General features: G+C 38.5%; 1 protein-coding gene across 1 annotated transcript in view; it reads right to left on the bottom strand.

Annotated features, from left to right (window-relative positions):
• Window positions 1-17,130, bottom strand: part of LPIN1 (lipin 1) — a 48,728-nt gene that overhangs the window by 13,828 nt on the left and 17,770 nt on the right. Inside the window, exons 6-14 of the mRNA XM_069011610.1 lie at window positions 15,976-16,105; window positions 14,379-14,685; window positions 12,870-12,963; window positions 11,375-11,562; window positions 10,338-10,431; window positions 7,881-7,950; window positions 5,642-5,734; window positions 4,203-4,276; window positions 2,034-2,178 (exon numbers count right to left, since the gene is read on the bottom strand). Of these exons, the coding sequence (XP_068867711.1) occupies window positions 2,034-2,178; window positions 4,203-4,276; window positions 5,642-5,734; window positions 7,881-7,950; window positions 10,338-10,431; window positions 11,375-11,562; window positions 12,870-12,963; window positions 14,379-14,685; window positions 15,976-16,105 (1,195 nt within the window). The remainder of the gene's footprint in view (window positions 1-2,033; window positions 2,179-4,202; window positions 4,277-5,641; window positions 5,735-7,880; window positions 7,951-10,337; window positions 10,432-11,374; window positions 11,563-12,869; window positions 12,964-14,378; window positions 14,686-15,975; window positions 16,106-17,130) is intronic.

The raw sequence follows: 17,130 nt of genomic DNA, 5'->3' as shown, positions 1-17,130 counted from the left end.
AAGATACATCAGTTATGTGGGAACTGAGTATGATACAAATGATATGGAATAAGGGGTGGAAATTGTTTTGGGTCTGACTGAGCTGGAGTTATTTCCCCACAGCAGCCCTCACAGTGCTGTGCTCTGCACTGGCAACTGGAAAGGTGTTGGTAACACAGCATCAGTGCCGTCTCTAACATTCCACCCACATCAAGGGGCTGGGACTGGGCAGGATCCTGGGAGGGGACATAACCTGGAGAGATGACCCAAACTAACCAGAGGGGTGTTCCATACCATACAACATCAGCTCAGATATAAAAATTAAGGAAAGGAGGAGGAACGGGTGTCACTGTTATTTTACAATGTTTGCCTTCCAGAGCTGAAGCCCTCCTTTCTGGGAAGTGGCTGAACATCCCTCACTGGTGGGAAGTAGAGAATAAACTTGTTTTTCTCTTTGCTTATCCACCTTATGTTCTCTCCTGCATCCCACTGAGAAGGGGAGTGATAGAGTGGCTTGGCTGGGCACCTGGCACCCAACCAGTCATCCCAATTTGGTCACACTGAATTTTATTGCTTTCAGCAGAGCTATTACAAACAACAACAGCAGCAGCTTACCCTGTGTGGTGTATATAAGGCATTGATTTACAGAACAGAACAAAATAAATTTAGAAATTCTGTTTCACTATCAGGTATATTAAAAAAAATAACATCCCCAAATATTCACATAAACAGTAACAAATGATGGAATAGGGACCATCTATGGGGGTTTCCCATTCTGAAAGACATATATATGCAGAGAGAAATGTGAGTAACAAGAAGTTCCATAAACTCTAATTAAGAGCTTTTCTATGGGGATTTGTGATCTACAGTATTACATCTCTTTCATAAAATAACCAACCCCACACACCAGATGAACCATTATCCTTCAGCCTACACTAAATATCCTTAACTCTCCCACTCTGATGCCCTCCAGTGTCTCCTGTGCTGCTTAGTGATATATGGAACAAGAGGCTACTGATTTGATTCTATTTGATGACCTAACTGTTCATTTTCCCAAGACCTGTACAAATTTAACACTCTTAGTATATCTTTTTCTTTGTTATCTTTCACTGCAACTTTTCAATTAGTTAAAAAGTGAAAAGGCGGTGAGAACACAGAACAACTGATGGGTAACTGATAAGTCTCACCCACTGTTTCATTAAGAAACCAATTTAAGAGCAGTTTTAGCTTCAGCTAATTTTTGCAAGGTTTCTGAGACTGAAAAGTCACATTTTATTTGCGTAACCCCTGCTTTCTCTTTCCTATAGAAAATTACCGACACATCCCATCTGTCTCTTGGTAAAAACTCTGCATTTCTTACAAATTATCTAGGCAGTGAGTGATAGGCTGTTAAATGCTGTACACCTTGTTTGGGTTTCCTTCAGAAAATTAATTATCTGTACCTAAGATGACAAGAAGTATTTCCCTAAAGTAGCCCATTTTTCCAGATCAAATTGAAACTTACAGAACACAAAACTGTAACACTTTTGTCATCAGTCAAAACACCTTTGTCACAGAGGAAGAGAATTGGCTTCAAAGAAATTAATAAGCTCCAAAGAAATAAATAGCTTGGCCTCAGTAAATTCACAAGTAGCTCTTTCAGAAGTTACTAACAGAAAACTTTATGCAAAATGCCTACAAACCTGCCTACAAATGAGAGAAAAGAAAAGAGAGGAGGAAGAAAGAAAAGAGACCTGTTAACATATACATGTTTCACCTACTACAAGAAAGGATGTGGTTCCAATACACTTCTTAGGTGACAAATACACAATTTGGAATTTAACTTGGTATTTTTCTAAATAAGATCCCATCTCCAAACCCCAGCACTTGCTGCAAGGAGCATCATTCATGCTTAATACAGAAAAGAGAAGAGAAAAGGGTTTTTTGAAAAATACAATTAGATAGAATTAAATGCAAGACATAAGAGCTAATTAAGCTTCGAAGCCTGAGTAACAGTAAAGGTTCATGTTGCAGTAGACATGACATTTCAGGACAAGAATGTAAAATTAACTCACAAGCTGGTCAGAAGTGAGCCGAAGCGATTTTTTGTAACTGATTCCAGACAATAATGAGAGATGACTGGAGTTGGCTTGTAATGACCCGAGGTTTTGTTTGGCAGCTCTAGGGTCTTCATCGCTTGAAGAAGATTCATCTTTTATTCTGGAACATTGCACACACAGAAAATGATGTTATCATGTCAGTAAATGCATCTCAGTATCCATTAAAAATGCATTAACAGTGAGTCACCAAATAAGTCATTGATTCTCTGCTACCAAGTACTGCCTCACAGGAGGTCATTCACAACATGAGTTTTAATATATCAATGAAGTACCAAACTTCCATTCATATTTTCCCCATTACTCAAATTTGGATTGTTACAGGCAAGTGAATGGCTATAACAGTAGTTTTCCATCACTTAAATTTAATGAATATAAATTAATGTACTACATTAAGTCAAAAATTTCATATGGCAAAAAAATAATCTAATACATTATAGTATTAGATACTACAACTACAAAAAAAATCCACTGTTCTCAGGAGAAGAAAGAGGCACTTGTTATGCTGGCTTTCTCTTTCCCTCTTCTCTCCTCCCCCAAAGAAATTAAAAATTGGTTTTTAAAAAAATAAAGGCTATAGAAATTTTATTATACAAAATAACTCCTTTTTTTTCAATGAGCAACTTCAGATAACTGGATTATTCTTTTCCAGGATTTGCAGAATTACCCTGTTCAGAATACAATTATGGAAAGTCATAAAACCTGAGCTCCCTCATAATATTCTGTTTAAATACACATTGGTATAATTACTTTTGTTCTGCTACAACCATTTTTTTAGAAACTTATTAAGGGTATTCTTCCTCAGAAAGAAAGTTTTCCTACAGTAAAAAAATCTATCACTGTAGGTGTAAGTTAAAATACTCTTTCAGATCCTACAAATCTCATCTTTAAAAAAAATCAGTATTTGGCCTTTTATTTCACTCACACCTGGATGTTGTTTACTGTTAGGAAGCCTTGACCCAGTATCAAGGTACTGCATGTCATGACTAGTAACATTTAAAAGCCTACCTTATCCTTTGTGACATCTGATCTCAAAAGCTTTACTCAGCATCCCACTTGTCACATTTTACTTGCAAACAATAAATTTTTAATGAGAGATTTCTAAGACCAGTTAAAATTTAAACAAAGAACACCTATTTCAGAATCTAGTCTGCTTGAAGCCTTAATCCCACTTTAAATCTTATCTTTAAACAACCGTGTAAGAAACAGACCTACATGTCACTTGTCATCCTTTAAAAGAAAATCAGCCTTTCCAATTTACTCTGTAGTTCTCAGTCTCAGAGAGGCAATGGAGACAACAACTAATCTCCTACTGAATGAGGAATCCTCCTTCCAGCACATTTGCCTGGGCTGCAATTGCTAACCACCAGAAAGAACGACAGCTTTTTGTTCCAGAATGGTGACCCCTAAACCTCAATGAGCATAAAGCATATTTGAATCTGGCCATTTTCAGCTGTAAATGCAGCCAGCACAAACAAGATGTCTTTCCATTCAGATCTGCATGCACAGAAAAGACATAAGGTAGGAGAGCTGTCCCTGGCTAACTCATCCCTCCAAACAAGCTAAAGCTCATCTTATGGAACTTTCCCAGGTGAGATTCTGGCTGTACAGTATGATTCATTAGGAGCACAGGAAGGAAGAGACTTCTGCTATCCTCAAAAGAAGTAACAGAAAATCATTACTATTGCCTGTAAACAACACTCTGGAAAGTTCCTTAACTTTCCAAAATATAATTAATTTGTCAGGCCATAAATCTAAGTAAATCAAAAATTTTAGCAACTGGGATCTGACAGCACCTTGGGTTCATCTATGATGTTCCCTTAAAAACTCCAGAGAAATACATAAAGCTTTCGAGAACTGCTGCAATTACAGTTGTTCCCAAGGGGCTGGAATGCATGTCCCAGAGCTGCCAGCCAAACCACAGAAATGCCAGAGTGCACTCACAAGGCCTGCAGCCCTGCCATGGGTACAGCCCTTCTATCTGCACTTACAGGGTGCAATGAGTAACAAATTAAAAGTATTTCACTGACACAGTATTTCTTTGTTCAAATACATGAGGTAACTTGCTTCCATTTTTAAATTTTAACTCTTGTTTTTTATTTCAGGTACAGATGATTTTGGGGGTACCTGTTTGCCCTGCTCATCTGTGAAGAGTCTTCTGTAAGTCCACTCTCACTCATACCTTGCTCTGGCTTTGTTTCCTGTAAAAATACAAGTATGAGTAGCTGTGCATCTCCTGTTGAGCAGAAAGCAAGTGTTTTTTAGAAAAAATATTTGAAAATCAAATTCTGCCTTGTACAGACTTGGTAAAAATCAACAGCATGTTTGTTTCCTTTGCTTGTAGGCAAAGTAAAGCCCTTAAAGAATAAAGCAGTACAAAGACCTAAAAATTGCAACTATTAAACTCAGAAAATAATTAATATTTAGTTTTGCAGGGAGGAAGTAGAGAAATACCAGGTTTAATATCTAATACTGTTGAAGTTTTGGGATCAACTCCATAGCTACTCAGTTCATACACCTCAAATAGACAGATTTCACCTGAGAAAGCAAAATATTACTTTGGAGGAGGAAAAAAAAAAAAACCACACAAATTACCTCTTATAGAATCATTAAAATTTTTAATCCAGTAAAACTTTCCCAACTGCTCTTATCTTGAGTAGAGGCTGAACACTATCAAAGTCATTCCACAAGATCTTTAAAAAGTGAATAGTTCTACTTTAAATAGTTCCATTTAAAGTTGCCACAGCTCAAGAGATAACCAAATACTTCCAGAGAAAATTCTAAAAACTTCAAATAACTATAAAACCAAAATCTCATGCTCTGAAACCCATACCCACAGATCAGTATAATGGCTATTTAATGCTAGGCTAAAGAAGTTCTTGACTGAGGCACAACCATAAAATTGTATTAGAAGTAATTTTCTCCCCTCAAGTACTAATGCTACAGTAATATAAATTAATATGAAGAGGTTTTACTAGCCAACTTTAAAGATTAAATATGTCTAGACAGGAGATCAATATTTCATGTAAAGCTTTGGTTTTTTTCAGTTTTCTAATGTTCATCCATGACTTTAAGATTGTTATCACAAAATTTTAATGCTCTGAAAAGAAACTCAAAAAGACTTTCAAGCCAATATATATAGTCAGTTTTCCATCTTAGGTTTTGCTGAGTTTTACAGCTCACACTACTCATAAATAAGTCTGCTCTTCAACCATCAAAAGAAAGATGCAGAAAGGTGGGTAATCTGTGTGAAAACTCTAAATTAGTGGCACAACTCTTTGATTCTAAGTTCCCAAACAGAGATTTAATACATTAGATACTACTGCCTCAGATTTGTGTAATGAAACTAAATGCAAAATCAAAACTCTTCAGGCAAACATTTCAGGTAGGGTCTGATCCAAAGCCTTCTGAAGTCAAAACAAATCAGATTTCAGACTGTGTTTAAAGTGTATATCCTCAGCCAAACTGAATACCAAGTTACTCTCTGAAGTAAAGGTCTGAGGGTTGAATATGCAGATACCCTTCCCACTGCAACCAGAAGGAAACTGCTTGCTTCTTAAACTTACCTCTTTGATAGTGCTGTTCCTTCCTCGCCATGAAAACCACCACCTTCCACCTTTTTTGGGCATCTTGTCCCTCATTATAGATTCCACAGTTGCCTGTGATAAATGGATGGTAACATAAAAAAGGCCCAAAATAAAGGACAACCTGACATACGTAAATGAAAAAGTGCCAAACGCACAGTTTTAACTGATAATAAATAGAATAAAAGTAAACATACTGTCTGTGGACCATAAATTCTACTAAAGCAAAATCTAATGGTATCCAGAGCTGCTCTGAAGTAACTTAAGCATGAATACTTATGATATTTTTAAAAGGAAAATGAAAAAGAAATCAAATCAAAGAAGAAAAGAAGCATAAAAAGGTATTAGTATAATGTCTAGAATGGAGAACCTACTGTTTCTAAGTTATTTAGTACAAATTATATGTAAAAAAAAAAAATCATTTCCTGAAGGAGGCATCATGAAAAACAGTAACAAACTGACATGCAAGAGAGTTATTCACAAAGTTCATATTTAATCACCAGCTTAGAAAAAAAGCAAAGCAGTTACTAGCTTTTATGAGTTTATGAATTTTGAGTTTATGAATCATGCTAAGAATTTGACAAAAATGTTAGAATTGTTTCTTTTATAAACTTTTCTACTTTTCATTGGTTCTACATACTAGACACCAGTAGAAAAGTTTCTTTCAATATCCATAATGACTGGAGCCATATGCATTGTAACAAGGGGAGCTGAAATCTTTCACTCAGAGAGAAGCAACAGATGAAACTGGAAAACACTATGGTAAAAGCAGCCACAGGGTTTGGTATGCCCTTGAACAGCTTGGCCACTGTATTTCTGAGATGATAGCTTCCACTGCAAGTAAGGTCACCAAAAGAAAGCTGTGATGTTGATTAGTGATTTTAAAAAATTTTTAAAAAAAATCTAAGAACTCTCAGCAATTAAGAGTGGGCTGTGTTCAGATAACGTGTGGAACAATGGACCCCTTTTCTCAGTTTTTCAATGGGTTTTCTTTTCTTCACTATATTATCTAAAGTATATGAGGAAAGAAAAGAAATTCCTTTTACCCATCTTAGGCAAAACCCAAGACATTTGGGGCTTGGGCTTTGAAGTATTTAATTTAAAATGCAGTTACATTATTTTTATTGCCACTGAAGACCCAACAGGCACCTATCAAGGTCTGAATCACACTGTGTAAGCACCCAACAAATACAGAGTAGGATAACTACGTACCTTCGGTGGGCATTTGAGTTCCATGGGATGAATCCCACTTTTTATGATTACTAGAATATTTGCAGTAATGCACAAAACAGCTGGCTCTGTGACATCTTTTAAATTCCAGCCATGTTTACCAGATACTTGGGATTTTTAGGTTCAATTTATTTTATACAGGGATGGTACCATGCAGCTGCACATGACTGGATATTTAGGTAATGTGGCATTAAGAAAGAAATACTGGCGGAAAGTATTCTGGGCTTTTAAGAAATTTTTAGTCCACAGGGATGGTGACAGAGATAGCATTTGAATTCACACAAAACAATCCCAAAGATATGTGAAGTGCTGAAAATGGCAGAAGGAAGGTTTAGCTTTCAAAATTTATTAAATCCATGGCTAACCAGGACACAAAATAGTCAGTGGTGATACTACTTGTTTATATACATTTGTAGTATTTCTGTCATGAGCATCTACGTGGCACCAGGTCATGTGGAATTGAGCTAACTTCTTCAACAAACTTCTATAAGCCAACACACACAGCTGTCACACAGTCATACCTATCTGGCACTATCTACATAGGTTATGAACAACCAACTAAGAAACAAAAAGCTAGCAAGCTGCAGGCCTTCCTCATCTAGTAGTTAAAGCTTATTCACTTAAGTTATTTGTATTTATTAAATAATGTATGCTGTATACATATAAAATGGAAAGCAAACACCAAGTATTCAGCTACAGCAAACACAAACATGGGTCAATATAATTTATGTTTACAATCCATATTAATGAAGTAAAAAAGAAGTTTTCCTTCTTCAAAATAGTTGTAATAACTTTAGCCTAGCAAACAAACACTATTCACAGACTAAACTTAAGTCCTTGTTTAGGCCATAATGTAAGAGAGATAAATGTTTATGTGAAGGTTGATTTTACTGATGTGCAGATTCTCTTGCACAACAACCCACTTCCCTCCCTTAATCAATGGCATAACTTCAAAACTCCTCCTCTTGCCAGCCTTCATGTTCAATCTCACCTTTGGCAAAGGTTTCTGGAATGCCTGCATTGCCAGCAGAAGGGGACCAGCTGTCGTCCAGTTGTAGTACCTGGCATGCAAGAGAGATAATTACTGCATTCTGTAATCCCAAGGTCCCAATTCACAAGCTACCTGGTATTTACCACCTGGCAGGTTAAAGCCACGAAGCACAGGTCAAACTCTGGCCTGCACAAGTAATAACAGACCCATCTTATTCTACAGTATGTTCACAGGTATTTTACCACATGTATTTTTCAGGGTATGCAAGAGAAGCTCGGCCTTGAGTAGAAAGAGTATTTGTCACACATCACTCAAGTCATCATAGAATCACAGAATGGTTTGGGTTGGAAGGGACCTTAAAGATCTTTTAATTCCAACTCACCTGCCTTGGGCAGGGACACCTTCCACTAGATCATGCTGCTCAGGTCCCCATCCAACCTGGCCTTAAGTACTTCCAGGGATGGCATATCCACCACTTCTCTGGACAACCTGTTCCAGTAACTCACCATCCTTACAGTAATAAAGAATTCCTCCTAACATCTAATCTAAACCTCTCCTCTTTTAGTCTAAAGCTGTCCCCCTGTAGCCTATCACTATTACCATATAAGAAGTTGCTCTCCCTCTTTTTTCTAAGTCCCCTTTAAATACTAAAGAGCTGCAATGAACTCTCCCCAGAGCCTTCTCTTTTCCAGGCTGAACCTCAACTCCCTCAGTCTGTCTTCATAGGAGAGGCACTCCAGTCCTATGATCACCTTTATGTCCCTCCTCTGGACTTGCTCCAACAGGTCCACATCCTCCCTGTGCTGGGGACCTCAGAGCTGGATGCAGCACTGCAGGTGGGGTCTCACCAGAGCAGAAGGGGAGAATCACCTTCCTCAACCTGCCCATGCTGCTTTGGATGCAGCCCAGGACATGTTCAGCTTTCTGGGCTGCAAAAACACACTTGGCTCATGTCCAGATTTTTATTCACTAGAACCCCAAGTCCTTCTCTGCAGGACTGTTCTCAGTGAGCTCATCTCCCAGCCTGTACTCATATCTGGCATTGCCCCACACCAGTTGCAGCACCTTGCATTTTAATTTGTTGAATTTCATGAGTTTCTCGTGGGCCCTAATCTCAAGTTTGTCCAGGTCCCTCTGCATATCACTTCATTCTGTTGACCCCACTGCACCACTCAGCTTTGTGCCATCTGCAAAAGTGCTGAGGGTGCGCTCGGTCCCACTGTCTGTATCACTGATAAAGATATTAAAGAGCACCAGTCCCAAGACAGAGCACTCAGAGACTCCACTGATCACTAGCCTCCATCTGGACAAAGCTGTTGACTGCAACTCTCTGGCTGCATCCATCCAGCCAAAGTCCTTATTGTATTCCACTTTATCACAGCACAAGCCACATTTTTTACAAGCTTTTTCAGTGTTTTTCCATCAAGGAACTACATAAAACTTTGGGGCCATAGTCTGTAGCATGTCAAGCCCCTGCTATTATGCGTTGAACATGGCTCAACTCTTGTTACAGACAGTAGGACAATTACAGTATCCATTGCCAGGGGAACCTGAAGCTCACACAACATTAAGAGAACATGACATGAAGAACCTCACTAAGATCTCCTTTCTTCCCAATGCATTCAGTAGACAGATAAATACATCAGATTCAGAGAGCTGTGTCAGGGAAGCAGTGAGTGACTCACCTCAGACCACAGAGAGGGTCAGGTATGAGGCTGCAGCATACACAATACAAACTATCACCTGGTACATCAGCCTTGCATGAGCCATGTCTATGACTAAGGGTAGCCAAACCTCTAAGCGCAGCACAAAGTCATCATCTCTTCTCTAACACTGTTTGCCAGGTGCAAGGAGCTCTCAAGTTAAAGAATCCCCAAAAATCTGCATCTGGCATAGCCTACAGCACTGCCCTGCTGCCAGCAATATAAACATACAAAACAATGTCTTAGCCGTGAAGAAATGGAAACCTCATACTCGGTGGTGAAGTTTAACAAGTCTTGAAAATCAATGCCTCCACAGAGGTGTATTAGCAAAATATTCAGTATATACAAAAAAACTGCTTTTACTGAGTGATTAGAAGCAGACTGACACATCCTATAAATATTAATTATTCAATCTGGCTCCAGGCAAGCCTTAGCAAGTTCACATCATATTTCATTTTTACTCTGTCAACTGAATGTGAATACTATTAGCATTTAATAGCAGTTTCTTGAAACTCAAACTGTGTCAGTTAGCTGTAATAGGTCATCTGAAACTGCTCTTCACTTTCTTCAAAGGAGGAAAGGTAACTAGAAGGACCTGAATTCACTAGGGAGTTGACTCTTTCTGGATGAATCCAAGCTATGAACATTCAAAACCTGATTTTCAGCTACAGTTGTACTGATGTAATGCACTGAAGTGACACAGAAGTGTCTTGCTGTTGCAACAGTAATTTTTTTTTTTCTGAAATATACTTACTTATTTCCAATCTTAACCACAAGGTTAGGGTCATCAATGATTGCAGGATTGTCCACAAACTGCTGATATGTTACTGCATGTTCTAAGAATTCTTCTGTGGGGGGAAAAAGTTACACTTGTAAAGCATGCATTTATGGATGCCTGGGATGGGCTGACTTAAACCTCTTAGCACCTCTTGGACACATTTGTTTCACCTTCATTGTGAGGGTGCTGAGATTTAACTGGAATATGGAAGCAAATTGTTCAGAGATTCTCAATCTCAGATGATGAGGGTTTCTTTGTTTGCTTCTGGGTGTCTTTCCTTTCAAAATACAACCTAAAGTGAAAGCTCAGGGATGGAACTGTGAGGGAGGAAATATCCTTTTAGAAAAGTTATGCAAATTTACAAGTGATTCAGGTGACAGTATGACCCAAATAATTCACAGGATATATGAAATGTTTTAATAAGTAGCTTCTGAGCATCAGTCAGTGTAGCATCAGGCTCATATGATTTTACGATGCCACATTACTGCAGAAAGTGCAAGTCTTAACACATTTATTTTCACATTATGCCACTGGAAGTTTAAGGTACAGAGTATTGTGACTTATCTAAAAGTTACACAAGAAACTGGAGGTAGGGCAGGAATCAGGTTAAACTTTTCAACTCCCTCTCCTCATGTCCCCATTTATGGACCACCTTTTTCATTCCTGACTCCAACAGCTGTGAATTTCCTAGCTTTATACTGTACTAAGTGGCAAAAGTACCATTAACATGACTGTGATACAAGACATAGCACTATCAGGAAGTAAAAGTACCAATAAAATACTTTCAAAATTTTTCATATAGCAGATTGTTCAAATGTGTTAAAAATCCTAAGTCCTATGTGAGTCTACTATTCTAAACATGAAAAGTTCTAGGAAGTTTATCATTACATGGCCAGTATTTATCTTCTCAACACAATGCTGAGCACAGCCACAGGAGGGCTCTGCAGCCTCAGGCTGGGAAGCTCAAACCCAGCTGCCAGCACACGTCTGCAATTCACAGAGCCATCCTGTACCTTTGGTTATCTCTTTGTTCTCAGTAAGGCCTCCGCAGAGAGAAATGGCAATGGAGGGCAAATCCCGAATTCCATCCGAGGTGCTTTCAGCTCCACTGTCAACACCTGAGCTCCCGACAGACTGCGGGGAGTGGCTGGCTGGCCGCGGCCCCATGTCAGTCGTGTTCCTGCTTTGGGCATTATCCCCACTGGAAAAGAAAATTCAGGAATTCAGTCTTCACATACCCATTCCCAAATTCACTCCCTTCAACAAGCACTGTTTACATCTGACACATGCTTAGAGAAAAACAAAATTTAAAAAATTTCAATTTTACAGCAAAACAAAACAAAGTAACATAGGGCCTTCATGTGCCCTCAAATATTAGATTGCTTCTACTTAATTGCCTAAAATAGGCATGTATAATTATAGCTTCACTTATTTACAAGAGCTAGGAAAATAAGACAATAAACTGTATAATCTTAGTAGACAAAATAATGGTACAGTAAGCAGAGTTTATACTAGTAGAACTATTCCCACACAGGAACAAGAGTAAGCATATTAGTTTATTATTTATATTAACTAAATAACCTAAAAAAGGATGTGTATGTTTGTGTATTTATGTGTCATTTATATATAGATAAAACACTCTCCATGTAAACTACTAGGCTTAAAATTTTAAGAAACAATAAATCATTATACCCACTTAAAATCCGATGAGATCATTATTACAAAGTGTAAGCTCATCAAACTCTGCTTTCCACTCCAGATTTATATGAATGCAATTGAGAAGGAAATTTTCAATCCAACATTTTCCCCATATAACTAATTCTTCTCAGTTTTATTGAAATGTTAATATTAGAACAGCTGAGTTTAAGCAAGCAAAAAAAAAATAAAATACACAAGCTGCTTTAGTTGTTGCTCAATGACTTTCATCAAGTGACTAGAGTATATGTCAAAAGAGAACTATAAATGTTGCAAGAGACTCTAATAAAGATCAGAACAAGTTGGAAATTGTATGTTCAGGGTGCAGTATTTTCATATATAACTCTGTCATGCGTCTTTCAAAAACTATTTTCTGATATTCATATTTATAGGTGATCAACCACAGTGAAGCAACATCAGAGCAATAATTTTCTGCTAATACTGTTAACAGTAAGATATGTTCTTTGTAGTAATAAGTCAGGACATGGGGATAAATATATCCCAAGGCCAACTGCTCCCCCAGGACATGTGAGTAACACTCACAAACATCAGTGTATATCACATAACCATTCACAATCAATATATATGCTTAATTGACCAAAACAGAAAACCAGCTGCAAGCACTCTTCTCATGCCCAAATGCAGTTCCAAAAGTTCTAATATTCCTCTCTACAGAATGTTACTTTCCTTCTGCCTTCATCTCTGCTTGAACCCTGAAAGAGACTTATCTGGTTGGCAATGAAGAGTTTGATCTAAATATGGAAGGTGATAAGAGCTCTTTAAAAAGTAAAAATATAAGAAAAGAACTTATACTTTTTGGGGAAATAAAGTGCAGCAACTTCTGGATCCATGTCAGTGAGGTCATCTAAATAGACACCATCAGCACCAAGATGCCGGCTCCGTTTGTCTGTAAGGCACAGAAAAAATAAGCCTATTAATTAATATTACTTAATTATTAATTAATTAATATTAATTCATATTAATCCAGAGCTGTTATTACTGTTTAGCTATTCATTTTAAGATTGAGAAACCAGACAAGTTATAACAGTTTCTGAACCGTATTTGTACAAAATGATACTGCCAAAAATTTCAAAACAAGTTTATTATCTACATTGTTCAAACTATGAATTAACAAAATGGGACAGCAGAGGACTAGTTTTGAAACAGGCTAAAGACTCCCTATTCCAGACAAAATCACTGGGAATCAGAAGGCAGTAGCCACCACTAGAAAACAGCAAAAGGAAAACCTTCTAAGTACTTGCATAGGCCTCTTACCACAGCATGGCAGTCAGAGCATTTAATCTTTGAGAACTAATCTTCCATCCCTCCTTGAAAAAGGGAAATAACAGACTAAAATATAGTCACTAACACACTATAACTGGCTCCTTATGGAGACAACTCACTTTTAAGCACATACACCTGATGTGCTGTGTGTGCACATGCACCTCCGTAGGGGACAACCCACCCCTTCTAGGCCTGTCACTAGGACCAACATAGAGCCACTGCTGTACTGTTGTTGCCAGTTCACCTAGACAAGTAACCACTGTAAGGCCAAAATCTAATTTGGAATTCATTCTCAAACCACAGCTTCTCACTGTCCCGATTTCCAACACCAAGCACCACAAAAGCAACCAGAAAATCTATACAAGGACTGAATAGTAAGCAGAGAAACACGTCATTTTTTGTTTTCAAAGACAGTAGACTGCATGGGGAAGAGGCCAAGAAACTTGTATATTTACTGATTAAAAAGCAGCTGCACAAACTAGGCTTATATAGAGTTACATAATTATGGAATAATCAGTGCTGTAAAACAGAACATTTGTAATCAAATAAATTTCATGTGAAGACTAACACTTGTTCACTTGTTATAAAATGTACACACAGAACGGAAAAGCACGTAAAACAGAATCACCTTATTTTATGGCAAATCTGTTCCTTGTGCAAAAGACATATTACAATTTTGCACTAGAGCAGAGAGTTTCCACAATTACCAGCAACACATCACTCAGGTGAACCAGCAGACCTACAGTCTGCTTATACAAAAAAGTGAAATCCCTGAATCCATCAAATGTGAACAAGATTGAAGTTTTGTAGTCTTGCTCATATGCACAGAACTGCCAAAAACTTCTATCTAATACATGTCTCATGTGAACAGCTTGATGCACAACTCAGGTTTTGAAGGCTCATTCCAAAGCTTATTCCTTTCCTGATCTGAAAGCACCTTCAGGGCACGGATTAATTTATACAGCAGTAAGATGCTTTATCACCACGAAATTTGAAGACAAAATCATATATATAAAAGTGCAGGATCAAGAGCTTTACCTTTCTTTCTGGTAGGGGAATCTGTCTTGCCAGTCGGTTGGGCTGAGCAAGCTGCAGCTTGTTTCATTTCTTCGTTTGCAGGCAATGGGGGTTCAGCTGCTCCTGGCATCTCTGTCTCTGGTTTATTTGTCTCAGCTGGTAAGGGCTCACTTTCATCAGCAATTGCTGCATTTGCTTGTCCAAGGGCAGGCAGAGGAGACACTGTGTTAAACTCCTCTACAGGAGAACTTTGGATGACCCGAAAGTGAGTGCTTTCAGGATTTACATCTGCCATGCTGGGTTCCTTTGCTTTGAGCAGAACACTGGCCTGTGAGGAAAATGAAACAGATAACTATAAAGAAAAGCTCTTAAAAAATCCAACAGCCAGTTTAACCTGTTCTGTTTACTCCAGTGAGATCAGATTGTCAAGATGACCAACTATGGCAGAAAGTCACCACTAACTGAGAAACTACAATATGGAAAAGTCCTCTCTGCTGTGTGTTTGTGCAAAATTCATTTGCATCTTGGGACCAGGAAAGATTTGTTCTGCAATGTGCTCCACAACCTTCATTTTCATTGACCTGCACATGCCACCTCCCACTCTGCCTTCCTCTCTTCCTGTGAAAATCCTGGCTTTCCATTAGAAGATAAACCTGACAAACAATAGAAGGTAGCAGACTGGAGTCCTTGCACAGTCAAGATGCTCTCAGGCTCCAGGACATTGTCTAATCCCCAGATTTAGAATTTAAGTCTTTCTGACAAGATGCCCACTTCCCTGGCCTGCAAAGCAGAATTTTTTCTTCTTTATCCTGTGTGTGAGCCCATCTCTCCTGCAGTGCTTTCTGCAGAGAAGCCAGCCTTCAGCAGGAGGTGCCAAACTCTGCACCATCCCAGCCCCCATAGTTGCAGTATTCCACTGAAACCTGACCTCTATTTTTCATACTCTGGTGCATGTGTAAACCCTAAGCCTCCTCTTTCCTGTGTGAATGCTGTGACTGTACAGAGCTATCACGAGGAGCCAGCCAGCACCTGACCAGCCTGCAGTGCAGGCAGCTGCCCACAGTTTCTGTGCAGCACTGGAGACAATGCTGCACAGATCCCACACCTAACTGGGACAAAATGTCTCCAGGAGGACACAGGCACCAAGCCAGTCCTCTCAGCCAAGAGAACAGCACATCTGCACATCCAGAGATCAGAACTGCAGGTGACTCTGGATGCTCTTGTACTCAAGCAGTCCGTTTTAATTTCTGTGAATCAGACTGGTAACACCAAGCACCTGATTTCCATTTAAGACCATTTATGAATTTCAATGATTTACCAGAGGACATTTGGTTTGATTTTTTTCTGGTTTTTAAGCTTCTAACAGTCTACAAGATTAGTCTACAAGACTAATAGGTACTTGTTCGTTTTCTGTATATCAGTGTTGAGAATATCCATGCCATAAGGTACTTTCCGATACCTCCTACGGAGCAAGATTCAATTCTCTTACATAAAACACTGTAATTTTGTGTAAAATCAGGATCCATTTCCTCTTCACCAGTCTGCAGTAGACTAAGCACATGGGCCCTATTAAAGCACAATAGATGCGAGCAGGAATTAAAGAACTTATGTTGGATACCTTTGCAGCCTGGGGTAGCTCTCCCCATGCCCAGTGCATGTGGGGATTATCCTTCAGTCCACTTCTGTCCATAGGTTTACTGACTAATTCTGAGTCACTTTGAGGAGTAGGAGGACGTGAATCTGAAGGGCTAAAGAAAAACAAACAAAAAATGTTACAAAAGAAAAGTAACCACAGAGCACTAAGTGCTTTTCAAATTGATGTCCACCAATAAGAAGGATTGAAGACTGAAATAATCAAGAGCCAACTAAAAGTATGAAAACACAGAAAAATGGTTTAAACAGTTCAGGGTCCTCTTACACTGGCATTCAGAGGTCTCATCCCTTTTTCATTAAGTGATGTCAGAGAAGGAGGATTTCAGAAGCTGAAAGATATGGAACAAGAACACTGGACCTGAACATTTCAGGAGGATTTTTGGTTTTCTGCATGGAAAAAGGAATGGGGATGGTACCAACAGCAGCAGATGAATAGATGTTAGTATTGTTATAATGTATGCGAAGTGCAGAAATTACTCACTCACATCAACAAGACACCTTATCCTGACTAAGTTTATAATTTAGTCTGAGGAATCCAGTTGACTCCTTTCTAACTTGTTCAGTTCTACCATTGGATGGATGTTTATAAGGAAAACAGCAGGAGCTACACAAAGAATTTGAGCCTTTTCAGTTTAAACTTATTTAACTGCTTGTTTTGATAACTACTTGCTATTAAATATTTATAAATTAATTAGTAAATTATCAGCCTGTAGCATATTTTTAATGTGGTGAAGTCAAGAATGTGATGTCAAGTCAGTTGTTAATAAATAATGAATCACTAATTTCAAGGACAGAAGGAAAAAATCAGATTATCTGCTCTGCCTTTCTGTACAACACATGTCACAGTATTTCCCCCAGAACCTCCTCAACAAAGCCTGCATTTTTATCTGAGCCATAACATATCTTTGTATACTCATCCAATCCTGATTTAAAAACTAAAAGCAACAAAAGAATCCACAACATTCCTAAATCAAAGATCCAAACTGAGTTACTTTCATTCTCAAAAACAAAAGGCTTCCATCTCATGAAGTGCCTAACACAATGAAGTTCAACGAGGCCAAGTGCACGGTGCTATGCCTGAGTCGAGGCAACCCCAATACAGGCTGGGCAGAGAATGGAC

Source organism: Aphelocoma coerulescens, chromosome 3 (genome assembly GCF_041296385.1).
Source record: "Aphelocoma coerulescens isolate FSJ_1873_10779 chromosome 3, UR_Acoe_1.0, whole genome shotgun sequence".
NCBI classification, from domain to species: Eukaryota; Metazoa; Chordata; class Aves; order Passeriformes; family Corvidae; genus Aphelocoma; species Aphelocoma coerulescens.
The sequence above is the reverse complement of the archived record's forward strand: the minus strand, read 5'-3'. Positions and strand labels throughout refer to the sequence as shown.